We start from the raw sequence: 26,355 nt of genomic DNA, 5'->3' as shown, positions 1-26,355 counted from the left end.
ATTTTTTTATTATACTTTAGGGTTTTAGGGTACATGTGCACAATGTGCAGGTTTGTTACATATGTATCCATGTGCCATGTTGATTTCCTGCACCCATTAACTCGTCATTTAGCATTAGGTGTATCTCCTAATGCTGTCCCTCCCCCCTCCCCCCTATATATTTATTTTTAGAGACAGGGTCTCTCACTCTGTTGCCCAGGCTGGAGTGCAGTGGCGCAATCATAGCTCACTGCAGCATCCACCTCCCAGGCTCAAGCAATCCTCCTGCCTCAGCCTCCCGAGTAGCTGGATCCACAGGTGCATGCCACCATGCCCAGCTAGTTTTTCAATTTTTTTTTGCAGAGAAGGGGTCTCCTCTCTAAGTGGCCAAGGCTGCTGGTCTGGAAATCCTGGCCTCAAGCAATCCTCTTGTCTGCAAAGGGCTAGGATTACAGCATTAAGCCAAGGTGCCTGGCCTTTTCCAGTTTTAGATTCCTGGGTTCCACCGTTTTATTCCCAGATTGTCCTACAGAGGGCAGCCAAGGCCAGAGATGGAAGACAAAAATGCCCGCTCTCCCCTCCACTTTCTCCCAGGTCCTGGAAAAGCAGGTTCCAAGCCTGTTGTGGCCTCGGACAAATCCCTTCCCTCTTTGGGCCTCAGTTTCCCCATCTGTTTTTGTTTTGTTTTGTTTTGCTTTTGAGACAGAATCTCTCTCTGTCACCAGGCTGGAGTGCAGTCGCGCGATCTTGGCTCACTGCAAGCTCCACCTCCCATGTTCAAGCCATTCTCCTGCCTCAGCCTCACAAGTAGCTGGGATTACAGGCGTGTGCCACCACGCCCGGCTAACTTTTGTATTTTTAGTAGAGATGGGGTTTCACCATGTTGGCCAGGATGGTCTCGATCTCTTGACCTCGTGATGCGCCCGCCTTGCCCTCCAAAAGTGCTGGGATTACAGGCGTGAGCCACTGCACCCAGCCTAAGGGACATAATTTTATCTGGCCCATTTTATTGATGAGGTGACTGGGGTATGAGAGAGGCTAAATGAGATGCCCAATGTTTCCAGCTGGTAAGCACAGGGGCGGGGATTCAAACCTGGCTGAGTCCAGAGCCCTGAATTTCCTGTGCGCACCAAAACTTCTCCAGGAATAAGGAGTTTTAGGGGGCACAACAGGGCTTGGACTCTGGCAAATGCTGAGTCGATCCAGCTTTCCTTGGTGCACAGCCTTCCGTGGCTCTCATTCCCCTCACGTATGATGAAAGCCCAAGTCCTTCTCAAAGCGCACTGGGTCCTGCAAAACCTGCACCTTTTCACCTCCCTTCCCTGGCCTCCTCCTTCTCTCCCCTTGGACTCTCTGCTCCAACCACATGGGCCTCCTCAATGTTCCTCCAACATGCCAGGACTTTTCCTCCTGCCTCAGGGTCTTTGCACTGGCTGTTCCCTCCACCTGGGACACTTTTCCCTCTGATATCCCTACAACTCTCTCCCACAGCTCTTCCAAATACTCTCAAACATTACCTTCCCCAGAAAGCCTTCCCTGGCCAGCCCGTTAACAACTGCAACTGCAAGCCGGGCGCGGTGGCTCACGCTTGTAATCCCAGCACTTTGGGAGGCCGAGGCGGGCGGATCACGAGGTCAGGAGATCGAGACCACGGTGAAACCCCGTCTCTACTAAAAATACAAAAAATTAGCCGGGCGCGGTGGCGGGCGCCTGTAGTCCCAGCTACTCGGAGAGGCTGAGGCAGGAGAATGGCGTGAACCTGGGATGCGGAGCTTGCAGTGAGCTGAGATCGCGCCACTGCACTCCAGCCTGGGCGACAGAGCGAGACTCTGTCTCAAAAAAAAAAAAAAAAACAACTGCAACTGCAGCAGTGAGCTATAATTGCGCCACTGTACTCCAGCCTGGGCAACAGAGCAAGATTCTGTCTCAAAAAATAAATAAATAAGTCTATTTTTAAAAATAAATAAGTAAATACATAAATTTAAATAAATAAACTCTGTCTCTCAAAAACAATTAAAATTTGGCTGGGCGTGGTAACTCACACCTGTAATCCCTGCATTCTGGGAGGCCAAGGCAGGTGGATCACTTGAGGCCAGGAGTTTAAGACCAGCCTGGCCAACATGATGAAACCCCATCTGTGCTAAAAATACAAAACTTAACCAGGCATGGTAGTGGGCGTCTGTAATCCCAGCTACCTGGGAGGCAGAGTCAGGAGAATCGCTTGAACCGGAAAGGTGGAGGTTGCAGTGAGCCGAGATCGCGCCACTGCACTGCACCCTGGGTGACAGAGCGAGACTTCCTCTTAAAAAAAGAAAAAAAAGAAAAAAATTCCAACAGCCAAGGGTGGTATTCCCAATCCGCTTTACTGCTTTGTTACCTCCTCACTTACGGTTTAATTTACTTATGTACAGTTGACCCTCGAACAATGTGGGTTTGAATTGCATCCATCCACTTATAAGTGGTCTTCAAAAAATAAAATACAGTTGGCCATCAGTATCCGGGGGTTCTTTAACCCCTACCAAATGCGAAGGCGGGATGGGAAAACTGCGGATACAAAGGGCAGATTTTTCCTATACAGGGATTCTGTTGGGCAACTGGGGGACTGGAGTATACGCGGATTTTGGTATATGCGGTCTTGGAACCAATCCCCAAAATTCCGAGGAGTATTATGTTTCTCGTCTCTGTTTCCGACTCCCAAGTTAGCTGTTAAAGGCAATGATTTCTCCGTTTTGTTTACTGCCACACCCCCAGCATCTAGCACAGCATCTGGCATACAGATGCTCAAATTATTTGTTGAAACTAATGTCCTGCATAAAAGTAGTGTAATTTACTTTTTTTTTTTTTTTTTTTTTTTGAGATGATGTCTTGCTCTGTCGCCCAGGCTAGAGTGAAATGGCCCGATCTCGGCTCACCATAATCTCCGCCTCCCAGGTTCAAGCGATTCTCCTGCCTCAGCCTCCTGAGTAGCTGGGATTACAGGTGCCCATCACCACGCCTGGCTAATTTTTGTATTTTTAGTAGAGACGGTTTCGCCATGTTGGCCAGGCTGGTCTCGAACTCCTGACCTCTGGTGATCTGCCCGCCTCGGCCTCCCAAAGTGCTGGGATTACAGGCGTGAGCCACGGCACCCGGCCTTATTTATTTATTTAGACAGTCTGGCTCTGTCGCTCAGGCTGGAGTGCAGTGGTGTGATCTCGGCTCACTGCAACCTCCACCTCCCGGGTGCAAGCGATTCTCCTGCCTCAGCCTCCCAAGTAGCTGGGATTACAGGCATGTGCCACCACGCCCAGCTAATTTTTTATATTTTTAGTAGAGACGGGGTTTCACCACGTTGGCCAGGCTGGTCTCAAACTCCTGACCTCCCGTGATCCGCCCGCCTCGGCTTCCCAAAGTGCTGGTATTACAGGCGTGAGCCACCGCTCCCGACCCCTAATTTACATTTTTTAAAACCCTAGCAGGGGCCGGGAACCATGGCTCACGCCTGTAATCCCAACGCTTGGGAAGCCAAAATGGGAGAATCGCTTGAGCCCAAGAGTTCCAGATCAGCCTGGGCAACCTGGCGAGACCTCGTCTCTACAAAAAATTTAAAAATTAGCCAGGCCTATTGGTGCAGGTCTGTAGACGCAGCTACTCGGGAGGCTGAGGTGGGAGGATCGCTTGAGCCCAGGACGAGGCTGCGGTGAGTCGTGATCGTACCACTGCACTCCAGCCTGGGCGACAGAACGAGACCGTTTCAAACAGAACAACAAAGACAAAACCCCCAAAACACCCTAACAGGTAAATTTCCTCAGTCCAGAAGCCGATTGCAGTCCAGTTTGCAATAGAGCGGGCTCTAGTTCATATAGGACCTGAGGCTCCACCCATGTGCAGGCACCGCCCACGGGGCGTAACGAGCGCGCAATGGCGTCATTGGAACGACATGAGCATGCGCACTTCCCCAGCATAATCAGGGAAGACACGCGTGACCCGGAAGGCCTTCCCGACACACTCCAGAGCGGGCGTGAGGGGCGCCGATGGCGGAGGGAACGGCGGCAGCCCCTCTAGAGAATGGTGGTGGCGGCGACTCAGGAGTCGGAGCTTTGGAACGGGGAGTGGCGCCCATTAAGCCTCAGTGAGTACGGGGCAGGAGGGAAGCTCAAGGACCCTTTCCGGTACCCATAGCGCGGCCCCAGCTGTGCATGCCGGGAGATTAGCAGCGGCTGAGGGCGAGAAGCCACCGGCTCTTCATTCCGGGCCGTTCTTCCGCCTGCAGCGTGGTCAGCGGAGGTACCTGAGATCGTGCACTTTGGGGACTGTCACATGCGCGAAGGACACCACGTGCATGCTAGGACAGGTGGGATTTGAGGCCAGGCCCGCGGTGCATACTGGGGATTGTAGTCTCTGCATGTGGACGTACGGCGCATGTGCTCTGCCAGCGGCCGTTACTGGCGGGTCTTGGGTTTGAAGTGAGTGCCGCGGGGCGTGCTGGGGCTTGCGGTGTTTGAAGGGCCGAAAGGCGTGCTGGGAAATGTGGTAGCTTAGACTCCGCTTCAAGGCATGCTGGGAATTGTAGTTTTTCCTAGCCTAACGAGCGCAGGGACGTTCTTGACTGAACCTGATAATATTTTCGCGCAACGCTTTCGACAGTGAGGACCCAGGGACAAAATAGGTATTTTTTGAGGCCCTGAGGGGCTCCCGGAGCTGGCTGGTTCTTAAGTAGTGAGCTCCCCATCAGCAGAAGGATTTAAGCACGGCCAAGCGTTTCTAGCCTCCTTTCCCCAGTGTTTATTGACTCTGTGTCAGGAGGGTTTTCCTTTCCCTTTCTGTCGGCAGATACCTCACCACCAAGGAGCAGTTTCACCAATTCCTGGAAGCCAAGGGGCAGGAGAAGCCTTGCCGGGAAACCGAGGTAGGAGAACCTGCTGGCAATGACCTGGCTGAGCCTGAGGCTAAGCGGATCCGACTGGAGGATGGACAGACGGCGGACGGGCAGATGGAGGAGGCAGCAGAGCCTGGGGAGCAGCCGCAGACTCAGAAGAGGGCCCGGGGACAAAACAAGGGCCGGCCCCATGTGAAGCCCACACACTACGACAAGAACAGGCTATGCCCTTCCCTGATCCAGGCGAGTGCGGCCACGTGAGCATTCCTGCCGGGGCAGGCAGGAGCAGCGGGTAATTGTTAGAAAGCTCCTGGGCCTTCAGCAATGAGCCATGAGCTTGCTCTGATGCATTCCGTCTTCATCCTCCTCGGGATGTATTGTAGGGCTTGTCATTGTTCCCATTGTACAAATGGAGATGCAGAGGCACGGTGAGGTGCCTGCCTTGCTCAGGGACACAGAGCCAGGAAGGGTGATCTAGAGTTTGAACCCTGGATGCTGGGCTGCCCCGGGGTCTCCCTGTCCCCCCTCACTCCTTCCCTGTTTCCTCGCAGGAGTCGGCTGCTAAGTGTTTCTTCGGTGATCGCTGCCGCTTTCTGCACGACGTGGGGCGCTACCTGGAGACCAAGCCGGCCGACCTGGGCCCCCGCTGTGTGCTCTTCGAGACCTTCGGCCGGTGCCCCTATGGCGTGACCTGCCGCTTCGCTGGGGCCCACCTGGGGCCCGAGGGACAGAACCTGGTGCAGGAGGAGTTGGCGGCCCGCGGGGCCCAGCCCCCATCCGTCCGCAATGGCCTGGACAAAGCCCTGCAGCAGCAGCTGCGGAAGCGCGAGGTCCGCTTCGAACAAGCTGAGCAGGCCCTGCGCCGGTTCAGCCAGGTCCAGCCGCCGGGCCCCACACCCGCTGCCGCTGTCGCCGAGGGTGCTCCCAGGCAGGACAACTGTGGCGCCCAGCAGGTCCCCGCAGGGCTGGGCACTAGCACCCCTCCCAGCAGCCCCGTGCGGACCTGCGGGCCCCTGACGGATGAGGACGTGGTCAGGCTGCAGCCCTGTGAGAAGAAGCGGGTACGTGTTGAGGACAATGTCAGTAGCAGACCTGCCCATCTGGTGTTCATCTGTTAGGCAGCAGCTGTGTCCACGTTCCTGTTCTAGCTGCCTGGGAGTCAGAGGCTGTTCCTTGAAGGAGCTCCCGGCTAAGTCTCCCTCTCTGTGCTCTGTCCTGGGCCCAGCCCTCTGGAGGTTGCACTCTGGTGGGGACAGAAAGAGCTGGACAGGACCGGGCGCAGTGACTCACGCCTGTAATCCCAGCACTTTGGGAGGCCAAGGCAGGCAGATCATTTGAGGTCAGGAGTTCAAGATCAGCCTAGCCATCATGGTGAAACCCTGTCTCTACTAAAAATACAAAAATCAGCCAAGCATGGTGGCGGGCACCTGTAATTCCAGCTATTCAGGAGGCTGAGGCGGGAGAATCACTTGAACCCAGGAGGCAGACGTTGCAGTGAGTCAAGATTGTGCCACTGCACTCCAGCCTGGGCGACAGAGCAAGTCTCAATCTCAAAAAAAAAAAAAAGAAAAAAAAAAGCTGGACACACTCTAAGTCTCAGAGGGTCAGGGTTGGGCAGCGGGGGACAATGTGGAAGGCTTTCTGGAAGAGGGGGCATTGGACTGGGTTTGGATGGTTAAGTAGAAGGTCTCCAGTGGAGGAGACTGAGGAAAGGAACATTCCTGATGAAGGGATTGATTGGCACATGCAGAGACTCAGAAAAGGAGCCAGGGCCGGGCGCAGTGGCTCAAGCCTGTAATCCCAGCACTTTGGGAGGCCCAGGTGGGCGGATCACGAGGTCAGGAGATCGAGACCATCCTGGCTAACACGGTGAAACCCCGTCTCTACTAAAAATACAAAAAATTAGCCGGGCGTGTTGGCGGGCGCCTGTAGTCCCAGCTACTCGGGAGGCTGAGGCAGGAGAATAGCGTGAACCCGGGAGGCGGAGCTTGCAGTGAGCCGAGATCGCGCCACTGCACTCCAGCCTGGGGGACAGAGAAAGACTCCGTCTCAAAAAAAAAAAAAAAAAAAAAAGAAAAGGAGCCAGACCATTTGGGCCGAGTGTGTCCTAGACTGTGGGAGAAGGGAGGCTCCAGGGCCTCAGCAGCTGGGGTGGAGGGCCAGGCTTCACTTATGTGTATTCTTTTTCCTCCAGCTGGACATCCGTGGCAAACTTTACCTGGCCCCGCTCACCACGGTAGGACCTGGGTCAGGTGGCTGGTGGGGTGACAGAGCGGCAGTGTGGTCATTTCAACAGGGCTTAGTGTCTGTCCCCACCTGCTGGATTGTGGGGCTTGGGCGCATATTCAGGGTCCTGCTGTGTGTGTGTGTGTGTGTGTGTGTGTGTGTGTGTGTGTGTGCGCGCGCGCACGTGCACGAGCATGTGCGTCTGTCCTGCTCCCTGCGCAGTGCGGGAACCTGCCCTTCCGACGGATCTGCAAGCGCTTCGGGGCGGATGTGACATGTGGAGAGATGGCCGTCTGCACCAACCTGCTGCAGGGCCAGATGTCCGAGTGGGCCCTGCTCAAACGCCACCGGTGTGAGGACATCTTTGGCGTCCAGGTCAGTGCCCGCCCCGAGGGAGGGAGAGTGGAGGGGCCCTCGGCCGCCCTGTCTCAGAGCCAGGTTCCAGGTCTGCCCTGGTTGCCTCCCCGACCCCCTGGCCTCAGCTGTGGAGTGGGGGTGATACCCTGATCCACCTCTGGGGGCTGATGGCCGTGGCTGGGGACCGGTGCCTCGCAGACAGACCTTGGCTCCTTCCGGGGAGGCCCCGAGAGAGGAGGCTGCTGGCTCAGAGCCCCCCAGTGAGGAGGGAATGGCCAAGTGGGGACAGTTCGGACTCTCCCCTCACCCCCCAATTCTGCTGCTGCCCACCTACAGCTGGAGGGCGCCTTCCCCGACACCATGACCAAGTGTGCCGAGCTGCTGAGCCGCACCGTGGAGGTGGACTTTGTGGACATCAACGTCGGCTGCCCCATCGACCTCGTGTACAAGAAGGTAGCGGCCCTGGACGTGTGCCTCGGTTTCCCCATCTGGGCAGGGAGGCACTGAGCCAGCCGGCGATGTCGTGGATGGAGGGCCAGGGGTTTGGGCTCAAGTGTGGCCCTGGAGCCCCTGCCTTTCCTGCGGGTTGGCGTCTCCTGGCGGTGGCCTCCGGGCAGCAGGGGCGAGGGGTCTTGGGGCAGCCCACATCCTGCCCTCCCTCCACCCGCCTGTCTCTTCCAGGGTGGGGGCTGTGCCCTCATGAATCGCTCGACCAAGTTCCAGCAGATTGTCCGTGGCATGAACCAGGTACGGCCAGCCACATGCCCGCATTGACTCCCAAACAACTCCCCCGGGCCCTGCCTCCCACCACCTCCCAGCACCTCCCACCGTCTCCCACCATCTGCCAGTGTCTCCCACGACCTCCCACCACATCCCACCGTCTCCCACCACCTCCCACCACCTCCCACCACCTCCCACCACCGCCCACCATCTCCTACCACCTCCCATCGTCTGCCAGTGCCTCCCACTACCTCCCACCACCTCCCACCGTCTCCCACCACCTCCCACCGTCTCCCACCACCTCCCACCGTCTCCCACCACCTCCCACTGTCTCCCACCACCTCCCACCACCGTCCTGTAGGTGCTGGATGTGCCGCTGACTGTGAAGATCCGCACAGGCGTCCAGGAGCGTGTGAACCTGGCGCACCGCCTGCTGCCCGAGCTGCGGGACTGGGGTGTGGCACTCGTCACGGTGGGTCTTGGGACGCCTCGGGCATCGGGGCCTCGGGGTCGACCCCGCGTCCCTTCCTAACGGCTCCTCTCCTCCCATCCCTCCCTCTTCACCTCTGCACCTCCCTCTGTCTCTGTCTCTCTCAGCCTGGCTCTCTTGGTCTCTTTCTCTCTGCGTCTCACTCTCTGCCTCCTACCCTGCGTGGCGGCTTCTCCCCCAGCTCCACGGCCGCTCTCGGGAGCAGCGCTACACCAAGCTAGCCGACTGGCAGTACATCGAGGAGTGCGTGAAGGCCGCCAGCCCCATGCCCCTGTTCGGTGGGTGTTCCGGGAAGCCACCTCCCTCCCCTACCACCCCCGGTCACTCACACCTCTGAGCTGTTTCCCTTCCCACCTGGGACCTCCTCCTACCATCCTGATGGGAGCCACTGGGTCAGCCACAACTCCTGAAGGGCCGGTGAGCAGAACCCCAGGGTCCCGTCTGCCCGTGTCTCCCTGAGACCCCAGCCTCTGTCTCCTCAGGAAATGGGGACATCTTGTCATTTGAGGATGCCAACCGTGCCATGCAGACTGGTGTCGCCGGGATCATGATTGCCCGGTAAGTGCCCAGGGATGTTAGAGATCCAGCTCCAGCTTCGTGCACAGCAGCAGTGCCCTGAACCCGACACGCCATCACCCACCCCTGCTCTGTAGTGGGCTGTTGGTCCCAAGATGGGAGGGGCACAGAGCGATGTCAGGAGTTGCAGCTGTGTTGCGGCAGAGGGGACTGGAAATTGCTGCTGCTGTGGGATCTGATGATTGTGGGTTGAAAGTCCTGGGCTTTGGCCAGGTGCGGTGGCTCACGCCTGTAATCCCAACACTTTGGGAGGCCGAGGCACGCAATTTGAGGTCAGAAGTTCAAGACTAGCCTGGCCAACATGGTGAAACATCTCTATTAAAAATACAAAAATTAGCCAGGTGTGGTGGTACGTGCCTGTAATCCCAACTACTAGGGAGGCTGAGGCAGGAGAATTGCTTGAACCCGGGAGACGGAGGTTGAACAGTGAGCTGAGATCTTACCACTGTACTCCAGCCTGGGCAACAGAGCCAGACTCTGTCTCAAAAAAAAGAAAAGAAAGTCCTGTGCTTTGAAGGTTGTGTGCACACAGCTGGGAGGCTTACTAGGCTTGTAGGTTTCGTGGTCTGGGCTCTGGCTCAGGCCAGGCCATGGAAGCAGAGGCCACACGATCCCAGGCAGGCTGGTGGCTGGGCCCACTGATCGTCACCCGTCCCACAGTGGCGCCCTGCTCAAGCCGTGGCTGTTCACGGAGATCAAGGAGCAGCGGCACTGGGACATCTCGTCGTCCGAGCGCCTGGACATCCTGCGGGACTTTACCAACTACGGCCTGGAGCACTGGGGCTCAGACACGCAGGGCGTGGAGAAGACCCGGCGCTTTCTGCTCGAGTGGCTGTCCTTCCTGTGCCGGTGGGCACCGGGGCTGGCTGGGGTGGGTGGCGCATGGGCCAAGGTTGGCTAGGGCTGCCTCAAGTGTGTTATGCTGCCCACCCACCCGCCCGCAGGTACGTGCCCGTGGGGCTGCTGGAGCGCCTCCCACAGAGGATCAACGAGCGGCCACCCTACTACCTGGGCCGCGACTACCTGGAGACGCTGATGGCCAGCCAGAAGGCAGCCGACTGGATCCGCATCAGGTGCCTGGGTGGGCTGGAGTTGGGGGGCTGGAGTCGGGGGCCCTGGGTCATGGAGGGTACTTTGCAGGCCCTGGGCCTGACCTTGCTTTCCACCTGCCCTCCCACAGCGAGATGCTCCTTGGGCCGGTGCCCCCAAACTTCGCCTTCTTACCGAAGCACAAGGCCAACGCGTACAAGTAGCCTCAGGCTTTCCCAGGGGCACCATGGGGCAGGGAGAGTACAATAAATTTTATTCTTTTAAAATCCAGGCCTTTCTATGATCCTGAAGCAGCGCCTCCTTGGCCCCCACCTTCCCCAAACCTCTTAGCCTCCTCCATGGGCCCTGCCCCAAGCTGGGTGCTGCTGGTACCCAGAGAGGCCTTGACCCCCAAGAAGGTAGCGGGTACAGGACCCGGGGGGCCTCAGCCTGTGTGGGTGTGGATCAGGGCAGCCTGCCTGGAGGAGGCAGCCTCAAAGCTGTTAGGGGGGTGTTGCTGGAAGAGGCAAAGGCCTGGCCCAGAATCCTCCCTCCCATGGTGATGACCATCTCTGCCCGCCCCCAACACCCAGAACCCCAACCAGTGGGCAGGCTGCAGGCTGGAACCCGCTGCCCCGAGTAACCAGGCAAACAGAACCCCACCAGGTTCTCAGCCTGTCCTCTGGTTGGGCCACCTGCGCTCCCACTGCCGCCCTCCTGGCCTGTCTGGACCGGGCCCCTTGCTGCCCCATGCGGCACCCCAAACCGTTCTATGCCCCTGCAGCTCCCCAGGAAGGTTTCAGCCCCCAGAGTCTGGAGGGGGCCGAGGTGCTGGGACACCAGCCTGCTCCTACCTGCGCCGAGCCTCCTCCCGCTGTGGGTACGATCGGGTGGGTGGGGGCACCTGCTGGAGAGGGCTCAGGGGCCCACCCGCCTAAGGGCCCTACCCACCCGGGCACCTTTGTCCACAGGCTCCTTGAACCTGTATCATCCCCCAGACCCAGAGAAAGAGGTGTTTCCAGCCCCTCCAGCAGGTACCGGCCTCCCCCGAACCCTTGACGAGGCTGGGAGGGGGTTTGAGCGTGCAGGCCCATTTTGCCCCTGCTCCGTCCCTAGGTGGGAGCCCGAAGGCATGGCCTCTGCTCCCCATGCTTCACACAGGTTCCCCAGATGAGCCCCAAAGACAAGCTCTGTGTCATCCATCACCCAGCCAGGGCCCCAAAGCAATATCTATGTCGTCCCCCAAAGGGGCCCCCCAACGACAAGGTTCTCGTGGCATCTCTCAGACAGGCCCCCAGGCTTAGGCTGGGCCCCTCAGGCAGCGGCTGCTCTCAGGGCACCCGCCTGCCACCCACAGGTTTCCAGATGGCCCCATGCGGGTGCTTCTTCGACCCCCGTATCTATCGGATCGAGTGGACCACCCCCAACCTGGGCCAGTCAACCCTGTACAAGCTGGCGGCAAGCAGCGGGGGGCCAGTGGGTGTCCCCTCTGCCCCAGGCAGCTACCTCCTGGAGCCACAGCCCTACCTCAAGGCCCCGGGGCTGCCCCCATATCCCCACTGCCAGCTGGCACCCAGGGGTCCCCAGTTTCTCTTGCCCTACTTCCCGCCTGAGGGCCCTGGGCCAGAGGCTCTGGGCTTTGTGGGGGACGCAGGGTCCGCCGCCTTCGTGGAGCTGCCCCTACCGCCCCTAGAGGAAGGCCCGGCCCCGCCGCCACCCCCACCCCCCAAGGAGAACAAGCCGCCCCCTGTACTCATCATGCTGCCTGCAGAGCCCACACTGCCCCCGGACGCCTACAGCCACCTCCAGGGTCACCTTGGCCACTTCCCTGGGCCCGAACCCCTGGCCTCCCCCGTCAAGGAGCTGCAGGGCAGCGGGGTCCGACCTGGGGTGCCCCTGTACCCACCGGGCCTCAGTGAGCTGAAGGTGGCTGAGGTCAAGGAGGGGGCCCTGCTGGGGGCAGGCGAGGCCAAGGCCCCTGAGACGGCCAGAGCTTTGGCACTGCCTGACAAGGTTCTGCTGGAGGACGCCATGAATCTCTTCGACTGCCTGCCGGGCTCCTCAGGGCCTGAGGGTTCCCTGTGCGAGGCGCCCGTGTCAGCCCTGCCTGACAGCAGTGGTGAGAACTCAGCCGATGACATCCGCTCGCTGTGCCTGCCGGAGGAGCTGCTGTCCTTCGACTACAGCGTGCCTGAGATCCTGGACGCCGTGTCCAACGCCGACTACTTCAACTTCAAGGCGCTCGACGAGAAGCAGCCGCCCAGCCCGGGGCCCCCTGCTGCCAACACCCCGGCCCCCATTCTGCCCAGCAAGAGAAAGGCCTCAACGGCCAAGAAGGGAAAGCCGGGAGGGAAGGCCAAGCAGCCGGCAGGCCCAGCCAGCGCCACTCCCCCCGGGCCCAGGCAGGACCTGGGAGCCACCCCCGATTAAAGCACATTTGACCTTTCAGCTCCATGTCCACGTGGTGGCCTTGGGGATGGGGAGGGGGCTGGAGGTGCACGCCTGGCCCCTCATCCCGTCATCCCGCGCACTGGCAAGACGGCGCCCGCGGCCTCACAGTGAGGCCTCCAGAGCCTAGCAGAGGAGCCCCGGAATCAGGACACCCTAAACTCCTTGAGTCCCAGCCCTGGAAGATCAGACTCCTCTGGCAGAGGCAGTGGCCTCCTGACCCATACTCAACGTGTTCTAAGGGTTTTCACCCCTTTGGTGGGGAAAAGCAAGGCTGCCCAGAGAGGGGCAGGAACTTTCCTGGAGACACACAGCTATCAGGGCAGGGCTTGAGGAGCAGCCTCCAGATCCCCACCCAGCCGCCTCCTCTCCCCAGGAAGCCACAGCCACTGCAGGCAGGGCAGGAAGGGCCACGCTCTTGTTCAGACAGACAGGTGGGTGCAGGGGCTTCACCTGATGGTCTGAGGGCGGGGGCTGGGGCAGGGACGGGGAGACAGTACCCACGCGTGAAGGAGTGGGGAGCACGTGGCCCCCAGGGGACCTGGCATGTTCACCTGAGATGGAGACAGGAGACGGCACCCGGAGCCCAGGAGAGGGTCAGGGGCCCCACCCGGCCGCACTTCGGGGTCCAGGGTGGCAGGGACAGCCCGGCTACCGGTTCTAAAATGGGATGGACCCAGCCTTGGAAGAACGACCTCCGGGGTGCTGGTTCCCGTCACCGCTCACCCACATCAGGGTCTTGAGAGCCCTCCTGGGGGTCCAGGCAGTGGCCACCTGTACCCTCCTCCCCTGAAACGCTCATAGCGGCCCTGGAGAGGCTGACCCCATTCCCTCAGGGACACGTAAGGAAACAGGAGGCCAAGTGCCGTCCAGCGCCTCCTGGGATGAGGACACCCCTCTGGGATGGGAACCTTCAACCTACCCCTTCCCCAGGCTGCAGGCTGGATCTCCTGCGCCTCCGGAGTTTGGGTTTCAAGGTCGGCTGGGGGAGGCCCTGGGAGGCTCACCTAGAGTCCAGGAGGCTGATGGGTGTTTGGAGGCAGAGCAGAGATCATGGTCCTGGCCCTGTGCAGGGCACTGTGCCTTCTGCTCTCTGAAGCTACTCTCCCAGAAACCCTTATTCAAAACACTCAGGAGGAGGCCAGGTGCAGTGGCAAACACCTGTAATCAGCATTTTGGGAGGCTGAGGCAGGCAGATCACTTGAGGTCAGGAGTTCGAGACCAGCTTGGCCAAAATGGTGAAACCCCGTCTCTACTGGAAATACAAAAATTGTCTGGGTGCGGTGGCTCACGCCTGTAATCCCAGTACTTTGGGAGGCCGAGGTGGGCAGATCACGAGGTCAGGAGATCGAGACCATCCTGGCAAACACAGTGAAACCCCGTCTCTACTAAAAATACAAAAAAATTAGCTGGGCGTGGTGGCGGGCGCCTGTAGTACCAGCTACTCCGGAGGCTGAAGCAGGAGAATGGCGTGAACCCAGGAGGCGGAGCTTGCAGTGAGCCGAGATCGCGCCACTGCACTCCAGCCTGGGCAACAGAGCGAGACTCTGTCTCAAAAAAAAAAAAGAGAGATGGCTAACCCTAGTGCACTGGCCCATCCATAATCCCAGTACTTTGAGAGGCTGAGGCAGGAGGATCGCTTGAGTCCAGGAGTTCGAGACCAACCTGGGCAACAAAGTGAGACCCTGTCTCTACAAAAACTAAAAGTAAAATTAGCCATGTGTGGTGGTGGTTCCTGTAGTCCCAGCTACTCAGGAGGCTGAGGAGGGAGGATCACTTAAGCCTGAGAGTTTGAGGCTGCAGTGAGCTGTGATCACACCACCGCACTCTCAGCCTGGGCAACACAATGAGACCACACTGATACTAAAAAAACAAAAAACAAAAAACAGGCCAGGCATGGTGGCTCATGCCTGTAATCCCAGCACTTTGGGAGGCCGAGCCGGGTGGATCACGAAGGTCAGGAGATCGAGGCCATCCTGGCTAACACGGTGAAACCCTGTCTCTACTAAAAATGCAAAAAAATTAGCTGGGCGTGGTGGCGGGCCCCTGTAGTCCCAGCTACTTGGGAGGCTGAGGCAGAATAATGGCATAAACCCGAGAGGCGAAGGTTGCAGTGAGCCGAGATCGCGCCACTGCACTCCAGCCTGGGCGACAGAGTGAGACTCCGTTTCAAAAACAAACAAACAAACAAAAAAATGGTGAATACATACCGCTTCCTGCTATGTTACATTATACTTTATTTGAAGACAAGGGGTCGGGATCCTGTGGACCGGCCTCAGTGGTCAGACCTGCCTCCGTGAGGAGTTCGGTGGCGTCCCAGGGGCTCTGTGCCTGCCCTGGCTGTGGCCGAGGCCCTGAACTGGCAGACCGTCTTGCATCTCCTACACAGCTGTGCCACAAACCTCTTGATCCTGCGGCCGCGTGCTGTGCATAGCAGCTTGGGGGTCTTGTAGGCCAGCCAAATGGACCCCAGGATGCTGGAGATGAGCAGTAGGATGACGACTCCAGCAGAGACCAGCTGCACGGGGAATGCTCCATACACATAGATGCTAAAGATGGTCTCCAGTTGACAGTAGCTGCGGGGGTGGGAGGCGGGGAGAGGCTGTTGGGCGTTGCCTTTGGGGGACTTCGCCTTATCTCTGGCAAAGGTGTTCAGACCCACAGGAGGGAGAACCAGGCCCACAGCAGTGACCGGGTATACCCACTTCTGTTTCCAACCACTATGCCTTTTTTTTTTTTTTTTTTTTTTGAGTCGGAGTCTCTGTCGCCCAGGCTACAGTGCAGTGGCACGATCTCCGCTCAGTGCAACCTCCGCCTCCTGAATTCAAGCAATTCTCCTGCCTCAGTCTCCCAAGTATCTAGGATTACAGGCACCTGCCAACCATGCCTGGCTAATTTTTGTATTTTTAGTAGAGATGGGGTTTCACCCTCAGCCAGGCTGGTTTCGAACTCCTGACCTCAAGTGATCCGCCCGCCTCTGCCTTCCAAAATGCTGGGATTACAGGTGTGAGCCACTGCACCTGGCCCACTTTGACTTTTATGGGTTTTTGTTTTGTTTTGTTTGTTTTTTGAGACGGTGGAATCTGGCTCTATTACCCAGGCTGGAGTGCAGTGGTGCAATCTCGGCCCACTACAACCTCTGCCTCCCGGGTTCAAGCAATTCTCCTGCCTCAGCCTCCCGAGTAGCTGGGATTACAGGCGCCCACCATCACACCTGGCTAATTTTTAGTAGAGATGGAGTTTCTCCATGTTGGCCAGGCTCGTCTCGAACTCCTGACTTCAAGTGATCCACCTGTCCCGGCCTCCCAAAGTGTTGGAATTACAGGCGTAAGCCATTGTGCCAGGCCGACTTTTATGGGTTCTGTCGGCCATCCTCTCTGTGCCCTCTGGCAGCTGTCAACAGGATCCCTATTCTCCCCCAATGCCCAGGCTCTGGCTAGAGAGGGCAGAAGGGGCAAATTAACTAAATGGTCCATCAACAGCAGGGAAGTGGTGGATGACAGTGGAGCTAGGTCAGGGCAGGAAAGGTTCAGGGTGTCGCAGAACCCACGGCAGGGAGGGGGACAGTGCAGGTCACGTGGTGCAGGGAGCACGTGTGGCACAGGAGAGTCCCACACCTGTCTCCTCTCTCCGGTGGACATCCTCACCCTACCCAGTGCCTTCTACCTGCTGCCACCCCAGAGCTGATCCTCCTAGTCTGTGAGGACTCTAGAGAAGGCAGGACCTCCACGTTTTCTTTTTCAGGGGGTGAACTTTCATCCTTCTGGAGAGGACAGGTGATGAGTGACAATGACTTCCAATAGGGGTGAGGATATGAGGAAGATTCCACCTGGTGTCCCCCTTCCAAAGGGACACACTGATCCACATGGCATGGCTTTGATATGACTTTATAATCTCCTCAGCACCTGTCAGTGCTAAATATGTAACAACTGGCTCTCAGAGGGGAAAGGCCTCCTGGGTAGTGTCTGCCAATTCCCGTGGTATAAATATTTCCACTATGGCTGATTCGAAGCCACCGACATGAAATTGACTGGTGTAAGATTCCTGAAAATTTTTTTTTTTTTTTGGAGATGGAGTCTCGCTCTGTTACCCAGGCTAGAGGCCAGTGAGTGGCGCAATCTCAGCTCACTGCAACCTCCGCCTCCCTGGTTCAAGCGATTCTCCTGCCTCAGCCTCCCGAGTAGCTGAGATTAAAGGCACCTGCCACCACGCCCGGCTAATTTTTGTATTTTTAGTAGAGACGGGGTTTCACCATGTTGGCCAGGCTGAAGATTCCTGAATATTTGAGAGTCTGCTCCTGGTGAGCCAGTTTGAGCCAGCTCTAGCCCGCAGCCATCAGCACACCCTAGCCATGGGGAGTAGGAGAGGGCGACTCGGGTGCGCCAGGGCAGCGGCACGGCCTCCGGTCACTGCTGTTCCCGCAGCACTCAGTGCAGGACTCTGAAATGAGTATTTATTTCACACAGGAACAAATGTCACCCAGAACTTAAAACATCACTTGTCCTGGGGACGGCCTGGGCCGTTGGGGGAATTCAGGTTTAGCCAGGACCTGCATGTCCCCCGAAACATGGGTGACCTGCCCCCAGGGGCACCAGGCGTCCCCTGTCGTAGGGGCAGATGGGCCCGCTCACCTGTAGTACGGATCCACAATAGAAATGTAGAAGACATAAAAGCCATTATTGTGACCGAAAATGATCTGGTTTGCTGTCCGGCCGCCCAAGATCTGATACTGGACATCTGGCCACCTCAAAGGGGCATTGTTTTTGGGGTCGTGGCAGCTCACGTAGTTCTGTGGGGGACAGAGGCGTGCTCACTGGCCCTGGGGGCTGGGGAGGGGGCCCTGAGCCTCCCTCCTCCCTGCAGAAGCCCTGCACCCACCCCAGTCCTCATTAGGCACGCATGGGTGGGACTCTGGGGCCAAGTGCCCATGGTGTGGGCAGGTTCGTGCTCCCTGCAGAGGAGAGTGGACGGAGGCTGCTCAGCCTCCATCTCACCTGCCTCTGTTGGAGGCCGAAAGATTGAGGGTCATGATCAACTCAGTATACCACTGGAGGCTGTATGAGTAAACAGCAAACTGTTCTCATGAAAGCAGAATGCTGGCAAACTGACAAACTGCGTCTGCCACCCAGAAGGAATGCTGAGGGCAGTCACGAGCCAGGCACAAGTGTTTCTTGTGATTAGGTACCTCTGAAGCCTATTAGTAATAATATGAACCTGTGATCAATTAAGCGGCTGACCAATCGTTACCTCCTCCTCCCTGCTCTTTCTTTCTTTTCTTTCTTTCTTTCTTTCTTTCTTTCTTTCTTTCTTTCTTTCTTTCTTTCTTTCTTTCTTTCTTTCTTTCTGTCTGTCTTTCTTTCTGTCTTTCTTTCTTTCTGTCTATCTTTCTTTCTTTCTTTAGATGGAGTTTCACTCTGTTGCCCAGGCTGGAGTGCAGTGGAGCGATCTCGGCTTACTGCAAGCTCCGCCTCCCGGGTTCATGCCATTCTCCTGCCTCAGCCTCCCGAGTAGCTGGGACTACAGGTGCCCGCCACCATGGCCAGCAAATTTTTCTTTTTTTGTATTTTTAGTAGAGACGGGGTTTTACCGGGTAAGCCAGGATGGTCTCAATCTCCTGACCTTGTGATCCGCCCACCTTGGCCTCCCAAAGTGCTGGGATTACAGGCGTGAGCCACTGCGCCTGGCCCCTCCCTGCTCTTTCTACCCAATAAATACAAAGCTCTGTGGAAGCCTAGGGGCGCTGCCTTTACTCATTAGAAGTAGGGAGCGCTCTCTTCCCCATGCCGCTTCCTTAAAACGGTTTCTTTTGTCTTAAGTTTTCATTTCTACATTCGTTCCCCCTTCGTTCAGTCTTGTAATGAAGGTCTCAAGTAGTAACGGTAGTAACTGTTGGAGTGACCGTCTCAAGCAGTAACGGTAGCAGTCGGCCACATGCCTCCTTCAGGCCTTCCTGGGCTGTGGACGCTGGAGGCTTAATAACTCAGTCTGAGTGAGAGTCAGGCGCTGCCAATGACTTTTTTATTTTGAGACATTGTCTTCCTTTGTCCCCCAGGCTGGAGTGCAGTGGTGTGATCTGGGCTCACTGCAACCTCTACCTCCCAGGTTCAAGCAATTCTCCTGCCTCAGCTTTCCAAGTAGCTGGGACTACAGGTGGGTACCATCATGCCCTGCTAATTTTTGTACTTTTAGTAGAGACGGGGTTTCACCGTGTTGGTCAGGCTGGTCTCTAACTCCTGACCTCAAGTGATCCATCCACCTCGGCCTCCCAAAGTGCTGGGATTACAGGCGTGAGCCACAGTACCTGGCCACTCTTTATTTATTTTTTAATTTTATTTTATGTTATTTTTTTGAGAAACAGCCTCACTCTGTTGCCCAGGCCGGAGTGCAGTGGTGCAGTTTCGGCTCACTGCAACCTTCACCTCCTGGGTTCAAGCGATTCTCTTGCCTCAAGCTCCCTAGTAGCTGGGATTACAGGCGTGCACCACCATGCCCAGGTAATTTTTGTATTTTTAGTAGAGACGGGGTTTTGCCATGTTAAGCTGGTCTTGAACTCCTGTCCTCAAGTGATCTGCCCACCTTGGCCTCCCAAAGTGCTGAGATTACAGGCGTGAGCCACCGTGCCTGGCCAGGAGAACTTCATATTCTACAAAAGCAGCCACTCACCACAGCTGATGGAAAAAAAATAGTGATGGGGCCATCTCTTAAATGTACTCAGGCAATTTGCAGTGAGACAGCCCATATGAAGAATGCATATAGAAATACCAACAGAACCGGCTGGGCGCGGTGGCTCACGCCTATAATCCCAGCACTCTGGGAGGCCGAGGCGGGCGGATCACGAGGTCAGGAGTTCAAGACCAGCCTGGCCAACATGGCAAAACCCCGTCTCTACTAAAAATACAAAAATTAACCGGGCGTGGTGGCAGGTGCTTGTAAGTCCAGCTACTCAGGAGGCTGAGGCAGGAGAATCGCTTGAACCCGGGAGGTGGAGGTTGCAGTGAGCTGAGATTGCGCCACTGCACTCCAGCCTGGGGGACACAGTGAGGCTCCGTCTCAAAGAAAAAAAAAAAAAAAAGCAAATGCGAAAAAAGAGCCATGACACCATCTGCTGGTGGCTTTGCTGCATGCGCTGTGTTCCTGATACAAAACATTGTGTCCCGGGAAGATACATGTGGACTGATGCAATCTCTTCCTTGTAGGGACAGGACATCACACTCCCATTGCTCTGTAGTGCATGCACCAACTCGCATTATAGAAACACACACTGAGGCTGAGCGTGGTGACTCGTGCCTATAATCCATGGGAGGATCGCTTGAGCCCAGGAGTTCAAAGCCAGCCTGTGTTACACACTGAAGCCCTGTCTCTACAAAAAAAAAAAAAAAAAAAGATACAAAAATTAGCCGGGCATGGTGGCGCACACCTGTAGTCCCAGCTAATTGGGAGGCTGAGGTGGGAGGATCACTTGAGGCTTCAGTCTTCAGTGAGCTGAGATTGCACCACTGCACTCCAGCCTGGGAGACAGAGTGAGACCCTGCCTAAAAGAAATGAAAATAAAACAGATGCATGCTGAGTAGGACAGCCTGGGAATTCCATCCATCCCTCACTCGCAAGCATTGGGATGGTCCCCAGGCATTTCTCATCATCAGCAAAGCCCCCTGAACACCTTGGTGCCTGCGTTGCCCGTCCTTTGGTCAGTTCCTTAAATCCTCACAGGCCTTGTACACCCCTAAAAGGAATTGGAGTTCCCGATAGATCCCTAAAGGACCTTCCAGTCTTTTGCAGTCGTGATCTCTGCTCACTGCAACCTCTGCCTCCTGGGCTCAAGTGATTCTCCTGAGTAGCTGGGAGTACAGGTGTCCGCCACCATGCCCGGCTGATTTTTGTATTTTTAGTAGAGACGGGGTTTCGCCATGTTGGCCAGGCTGGTCTCAAACTCCCGACCTCATGATCCGCCTGCCTTGGCCTCCCAAAGTGCTGGGATTACAGGCGTGAGCCACCGCACCTGCCCAAGTCTTTCATTCCGTACTCAGTTCCATGGCCACGGGGTATCCTCATGCACTCTCCCACCCCCTGGGGGGCTGCTGATTCTTCTGGAAATAATCCTAGGGTCCTGTTACCTCTCTGTTCCAGAAGAAGGGCCCTCCGAATTCCTTTATCATGGTGGTCCAGTTCTGCGGCTGGGAGGTGCACATTGCCGACTGCGCCGTCAGGGAATAGGAGTATGAGAACTGCCCGTTCACCTCCAGTAACACATACTCGGCGTCGACGACCTCCTGGAAACTGTCTTTTCGCCACCTAGGACACAGGCACGGGACAGGGCTGTGCAGGGAGCAGGGACAACCCAGGAAGACCCGGGCCACAGCCACCTGGACAGCTGCAAAACCGCTTGTGGGGTGGGAGGTGACAGAGGAAACCAAAGGACGCCTGCCACTCCCAGGTGAGGATGCCGTGTGTGGGCTGCGGGGAGGCCGGGAGACAGTTGGGTGGATGGGGAGATGGGCAGCAGCCAGCACTGAGCATTGATAACAGGGAGGAAGGAAAAGTCTGCTCGGAGCCAGGCGCCACGGCTCACACCCGTAGTCTCAACACTTTGGGAGGCCGAGGCAGGAGGATCACAAGGTCAGGAGATCGAGACCATCCTGGCTAACACAGTGAAACCGTGTCTCTACTAAAAATTAAAAAAAAAAAAAAATTAGCTGGGCGCGGTGGCGGGCGCCTGTAGTCCCAGCTACTCGGGAGGCTGAGGCAGGAGAATGGCATGAACCCGGGAGGCGGAGCTTGTGGTGAGCCGAGATCGCACCACTGCACTCCAGCCTGGGCGACAGAGCAAGACTCTGTCTCAAAAAAATAATAATAATAAAAAAATAAAAAAAATTAGCCGGGCATTGTGGTATGCAACTGCAGTCCCAGCTACTTGGGAGGCTGAGGCAGGAGGACCGCTTGAGCCTGGGAGGTTGAGGCTGCAGTGAACTGTGTTCATGCCACTGCACTCCAGCCTGGGCAACAGAGCAAGACCCCAACACAAAAAAAAAAAGAAAAAAGGAAAGAGAGAGAGAGAGAGAAAGGAAGGAAAGAAGGAAATGAAGGAAGGAAGGAAGGGGAGGAAAGGGAGGAAAGGGAGGAAAAGAAAAGAAAAAGAAAAGCTATATGAGGTCATAGGATGTAGGGTGGACCCTGATCTGATAAGACTGGTGTCCTTATAAGAACATGAAGATGGCCAGGCGTGGTGGTTCACACCTGTAATCCCAGCACTTTGGGAAGCTGAGGCGGGTGGATCACGAGGTCAGGAGTTCGAGACGAGCCTGACCGACATGGTAAAACCCCATCTCTACTAAAAATACAAAAACTAGCCAGGCATGGTGGCACGTGCCTGTAATCCCAGATACTCGGGAGGCTGAGGCAGGAGAATCACTTGAACCCTGGAGGTGGAGGTTGCAGTAAGCCAAGATCATGCCATTGCACTCCAGCCTGGGTGACAGAGCGGAAAAAAAAAAAAAGAACAGGAAGACAGCAGGAGTGCACAGGCAGAAAGAAAAGACCATCGGCCGGGCACAGTGGCTCACGCCTGTAATCCCAACACTTTGAGAGGCCAAGGCAGGCGGATCATCTGAGGTCAGGAGTTCAAGACCAGCCTGGCCAACATGGTGAAACTGCATCTCTGCTAATTAGCTGAATGTGGTGGTGGGCACCTGTGGTCCCAGCTACCTGGGAGGCTGAGGTGGGAGGATTGCTTGAGCCCAGGGGACAGAGGCTGCAGTGAGCTGAGATCATGCCACTGCACTCCAGACTAGGTGACAGAGCAAGACCCTGTCTCAAAAAGAGAAAAGGTGTTCCAGGGAGAGGGCCCTGGGGGCCAGTGGGGCTGGGGCAGGAGCACAGTGGGAAACAGTGACCATCATCATTTTGAAGGATCTAGGGGAGCCTGGAGGGCCAGGCTGGTACCCCAGTGTCAGGGAGCATGAGGCCCTGCCACCGTCCCCACCCTGCAGCACCCCCCTGGGGCCTTACAGCTCCACCACGGGCTTCCATGGGGTGTCATAGTAGACGAGGAGAGGACAGCCCAGCTGCTGGTAGGAGTAAAACACGTGCAGGTCCTCGGAGGACTGCTGCCCCTGGAAGCCGGGGTCGTAGAATTCCCTTCAAGACACCAAGAAGCAGAGATGGGGAGTCTGTGAATTCCTGCCCAGTCTGCCAACCCTTCACAGCCACGGTTTCTTTTTTGCAAATGGGGATCGTCCGTGAGAGTGGGTGCAGGTGGCATCTGAGGTGGGCGATTGAGAGCCATGGACCAGATAATACTGGAACTTCCGTTCTAGTTAATTTTTTGGCTGGAGCACAGTAATGCAATCATGACTCACTGCAACTTCCACCTCCTGGGCCCAAGCAATCCTCCTACCTCAGCCTCCCCAGTGGCTGGGATTACAGGCACGCGCCACCACACATGGTTAATATTTTACATTTTTGTAGAGATGACGTCTTGCTATGTTGCCCAGGCTGGTCTCAAACTCCTGGCCTCAAGTGATTCCCTCACCTCAGCCTCCCAAAGTGCTGGGATTACAGGTGTAAGCCACCAAGCCCGGCGAAATTTCTGCTCCTTAAATTAGATCAGTGCAAAAGTAATCGAGGTTTTTGCCTTTTTTTTTTTTTTTTTTTTTTTTTTTGAGATGGAGTTTCATTCTTGTTGCTCAGGCTGGAGCACAGTGGTGCAATCTCGGCTCACTGCAACCTCTGCCTCCCGGGTTCAAGCGATTCTCTTGCCTCAGCCTCCTGAGAAGCTGGGATTACAGGTGCCCGCCACCACGCCCGGCTAGTTTTTTGTGTTTTTAGTAGAGACGGGGGTTTCATCATGTTGGCCAGGCTGGTCTTGAACTCCTGACTTCAGGTGATCCACCCACCTCAGCCTCCCAAAGTTACAGGGGTGACCCACTGAGCCTGGCCGGTTTTTGCCATTACTTTCAATGGCAAAAACCGTAATTACTTTTTTTTTTTTTTTTTTTTTTTTGAGACAGTCTCGCTCTGTTGCCCAGGCTGGAGTGCAGTGGCGTGATCTTGGCTCACTGCAACCTCCACCTCCTGGGTTGAAGAAATTCTCCCACCTCAGCCTCCTGAGTAGCTGGGACTACAGGCATGTGCCACCACGCCTGGCTAATTTTTGTATTTTTAGTAGAGACGGGGTTTCGCCACATTGGCCAGACTGCCCTGGAACTCCTGAGCGCAAGTGATCCCCGTCTCGACCTCCCAAAGTGCTGGGATTACAGGCATGAGCTACCGCGCTCGGCCAAAACCATAATTACTTTTGCACCGACTAATAAGTCACCCAGTTTAAGGTATTTTGTAATACAGCCCACATAGACTAAGATGACACTCCCCTCTGTCCTCCACAGGTTCCACAGTCACTGCCCCTTAGCAGCCCAGAAGCACCAGTTTAGGCCTCAGTTCTAAATGGGTAACTGACTCTTGACTTGCATTTGAGGGGTCAGGTCTTACAAATCACATGGAAGCGTGCACTCGCATGGCAAGGAGCTCCCCCACGCTGGGTGCAATGAGGGGCCTTGATATGGTTTGGATATTTGTCCTTTCCAAAGTTCCTGCTGAAACTGGATCCCCAGTGTTGGAGCAGGGGCCTAGCCAGAGGTGTTTAGGCCACAAGGGCAGAGCTATGAATGGCTTAGGGCCATATTTATGGTACTGAGTGGGTTTTCAATCTCAGCTTCCATGAGAACTGGTTGTTTAAGAGCCTGGCACCCCCTCCCCCCATCCCCCCCCCATTTTTTTTTTTGTCTCTAGGTTGCCCAGGCTGGTCTCAAACTCCTGGCCTCAAGCAATCCTCCTGCCTCAGCCTTCCAAAGTGTTGGGATTACAGGTGTGAGCCACTGCGCCCAGCCTCCTCCTCCCTCTCTCTCTCTCCTTTTTTTTTTTTTTTTTTGAGACAGAGTCTTGCTCTGTTGCCCAGTCTGGAGTGCAGTGGCTCAATCTTGGCTCACTGCAACTTCTGCCTCCCAGTTTCAAGCAACTCTCCTGCCTCAGCCTCCCGAGTAGCTGGCATTACAGGAGCCCATCACCATGCCTGGCTAATTTTTGTATTTTTAGTAGAGATGGGGTTTTGCCATGTTGGCCAGGCTGGTCTCGAACTCCTGAGCTCAAGTGATCTGCCTACCTTGGCAGGGATTACAGGCGTGAGCCACCGCTCCCGGCCATAACTCTTTTCTTTATAAATCACCCAGCCTCGGGTAGTCTTTTAAAGCAGCACAAATTGACTGAGGCCCAGACTCTTGTATCGGCGTGGCAGCACAAGCTCACTGAGCGGGACAGCATGTGGGACCAGCCAGCTGAGGCAAGAGGATCACTTGAGCCCAGGAGGTCGAGGCTGCGGTGAGCTATGATCGCATCGCTGCACTCCAGCCGGGGCCACAGGGCCAGACCCTATCTCTTAAAAAAATAATAGGCCGGGCGCGGTAGCCCACGCCTGTAATCCCAGCACTTTGGGAGGCTGAGGCGGGCGGATCACGAGATCAGGAGATTGAGACCATCCTGGCTAACGTGGTGAAACCCCCTCTCTACTAAAAATACAAACAAATTAGCCGGGCCTGGTGGCGGGCGCCTGTAGTCCCAGGTACTCAGGAGGCTGAGGCCAGAGAATGGTGTGAACCCGGGAGGTGGAGCTTGCAGTGAGCCAAGATGGTGCCACTGCACTGCAACCTGGGCAACAGGCAAGACTCCATCTCAAAAATAATAATAATAATAATGATAATAATAATAATAAATAAATAAAATTCCTAATTTGCTCTTGGCTTTTGCAGGCCCAGTGGTCGCCTTGGGTGTCAGGTGTTGCGGGGGGATGCTGGCTTACTTCTCGATGATGAAGCTGTAATTGTCTTGCAGGGTCAAGGGGTCCAGGACGCCCTTGGAACAGGCAGAAACTTTGCTGCAAGCAAAAGTGGACATTGAGCAATTGCATGACCTCACAAGGAACCAAACCATTATGGATGGGGCAAAAAGGGAGGGGCTGGGCGTGGTGGCTCAGGCCCAGCACTTTGGGAGCTGAGGCGGGCGGATCACCTGAGGTCAGGAGTTTGAGACCAGCCTGGCCAACATGAGGAAACCCCGTCTCTACTAAAAATACAAAAAGTTAGCCAGGCGTGGTATCACGCGCCTCTAATCGCAGCTTCTTGGGAGGCTGAGGCAGGAGAATCGCTTGAGCCTGGGAGGCGGAGGTTGCAGTGAGCTGAGATCGCGCCACTACACTCCAGCCTGGGTGACAGAGCGAGACTCTGTCTCAAAAATAAATCGATAAAAATTAAAATAAAATAATAAAATAAAAAAAGGGCAGGCCGGGCGCGGTGGCTCATGCCTGTAATCCCAGCACTTTGGGAGGCCGAGGCGGGCGGATCAGGAGGTCAGAAGATCGAGACCATCCTGGCTAACACAGTGAAACCCCATCTCTACTAAAAATTCAAAAAAAATTAGCTGGGTGTGGTGGCGGGCACCTGTAGTCCCAGCTACTCGGGAGGCTGAGGCAGGAGAATGGCATGAACCTGGGAGGCAGAGCTTGCAGTGAGCCGAGATAGCGCCACTGCACTCCAGCCTGGGTGACAGAGCAAGACTCGTCTCAAAAATAATAATAATAAAAATAAAGGGAGGGCACCCCTTTGTGTCCAATGCATGAGCAGTTGCC

At 56.1% G+C, this 26,355-nt stretch overlaps 3 protein-coding genes across 11 annotated transcripts in view; 2 read left to right on the top strand and 1 right to left on the bottom strand.

The window, feature by feature from the left end:
• The first annotated feature begins 3,895 nt into the window (after window positions 1-3,895).
• DUS3L (dihydrouridine synthase 3 like) lies at window positions 3,896-10,522 on the top strand. Of its 4 annotated transcripts, none has more exons than XM_055250000.2 (13): window positions 3,896-4,090; window positions 4,792-5,080; window positions 5,389-5,898; window positions 7,032-7,073; window positions 7,286-7,438; window positions 7,757-7,873; window positions 8,102-8,167; window positions 8,502-8,612; window positions 8,812-8,908; window positions 9,113-9,188; window positions 9,867-10,055; window positions 10,151-10,279; window positions 10,387-10,522. In XM_055250000.2, the coding sequence occupies exons 1-13, from the start codon at window positions 3,993-3,995 to the stop codon at window positions 10,457-10,459; spliced, it is 1,950 nt and encodes a 649-aa protein (XP_055105975.1). In that variant the 5' UTR covers window positions 3,896-3,992; the 3' UTR covers window positions 10,460-10,522. The 4 variants fall into 4 exon arrangements, with proteins under 4 accessions (XP_055105975.1, XP_055105978.1, XP_063476110.1 ...); XM_063620040.1 differs by lacking the exon at window positions 3,896-4,090 and adding an exon at window positions 4,152-4,312; XM_055250002.2 differs by lacking the exon at window positions 3,896-4,090 and adding an exon at window positions 4,397-4,627.
• Window positions 10,523-10,533: 11 nt separating this feature from the next.
• Window positions 10,534-12,683, top strand: PRR22 (proline rich 22). Its single transcript, XM_055250009.2, has 3 exons — window positions 10,534-11,115; window positions 11,207-11,269; window positions 11,593-12,683. Exons 1-3 carry the CDS (start codon window positions 10,986-10,988, stop codon window positions 12,663-12,665), a joined length of 1,266 nt encoding a protein of 421 aa, XP_055105984.1. The 5' UTR covers window positions 10,534-10,985; the 3' UTR covers window positions 12,666-12,683.
• Window positions 12,684-14,900: 2,217 nt separating this feature from the next.
• Window positions 14,901-26,355, bottom strand: part of CATSPERD (cation channel sperm associated auxiliary subunit delta) — a 61,051-nt gene continuing 49,596 nt past the window's right edge. For 4 of the 6 annotated variants that reach the window (XM_063620728.1, XM_055249995.2, XM_055249996.2 and 1 more), the window contains 5 exons: window positions 25,531-25,605; window positions 22,689-22,817; window positions 20,798-20,975; window positions 17,315-17,472; window positions 14,901-15,259 (listed from right to left, as the gene is read on the bottom strand). In XM_063620728.1, coding sequence (XP_063476798.1) covers window positions 14,959-15,259; window positions 17,315-17,472; window positions 20,798-20,975; window positions 22,689-22,817; window positions 25,531-25,605 — 841 coding nt within the window. In that variant the 3' untranslated portion in view covers window positions 14,901-14,958. The remainder of the gene's footprint in view (window positions 15,260-17,314; window positions 17,473-20,797; window positions 20,976-22,688; window positions 22,818-25,530; window positions 25,606-26,355) is intronic. The other 2 variants (XM_055249998.2, XM_055249999.2) reach the window with 2 other exon arrangements.

The sequence above is a fragment of the Symphalangus syndactylus genome, chromosome 17 (genome assembly GCF_028878055.3).
Source record: "Symphalangus syndactylus isolate Jambi chromosome 17, NHGRI_mSymSyn1-v2.1_pri, whole genome shotgun sequence".
Taxonomy (NCBI): domain Eukaryota; kingdom Metazoa; phylum Chordata; class Mammalia; order Primates; family Hylobatidae; genus Symphalangus; species Symphalangus syndactylus.
Note: the sequence above shows the minus strand (reverse complement) of the source record. Positions and strands in the feature narration are given on the sequence as shown.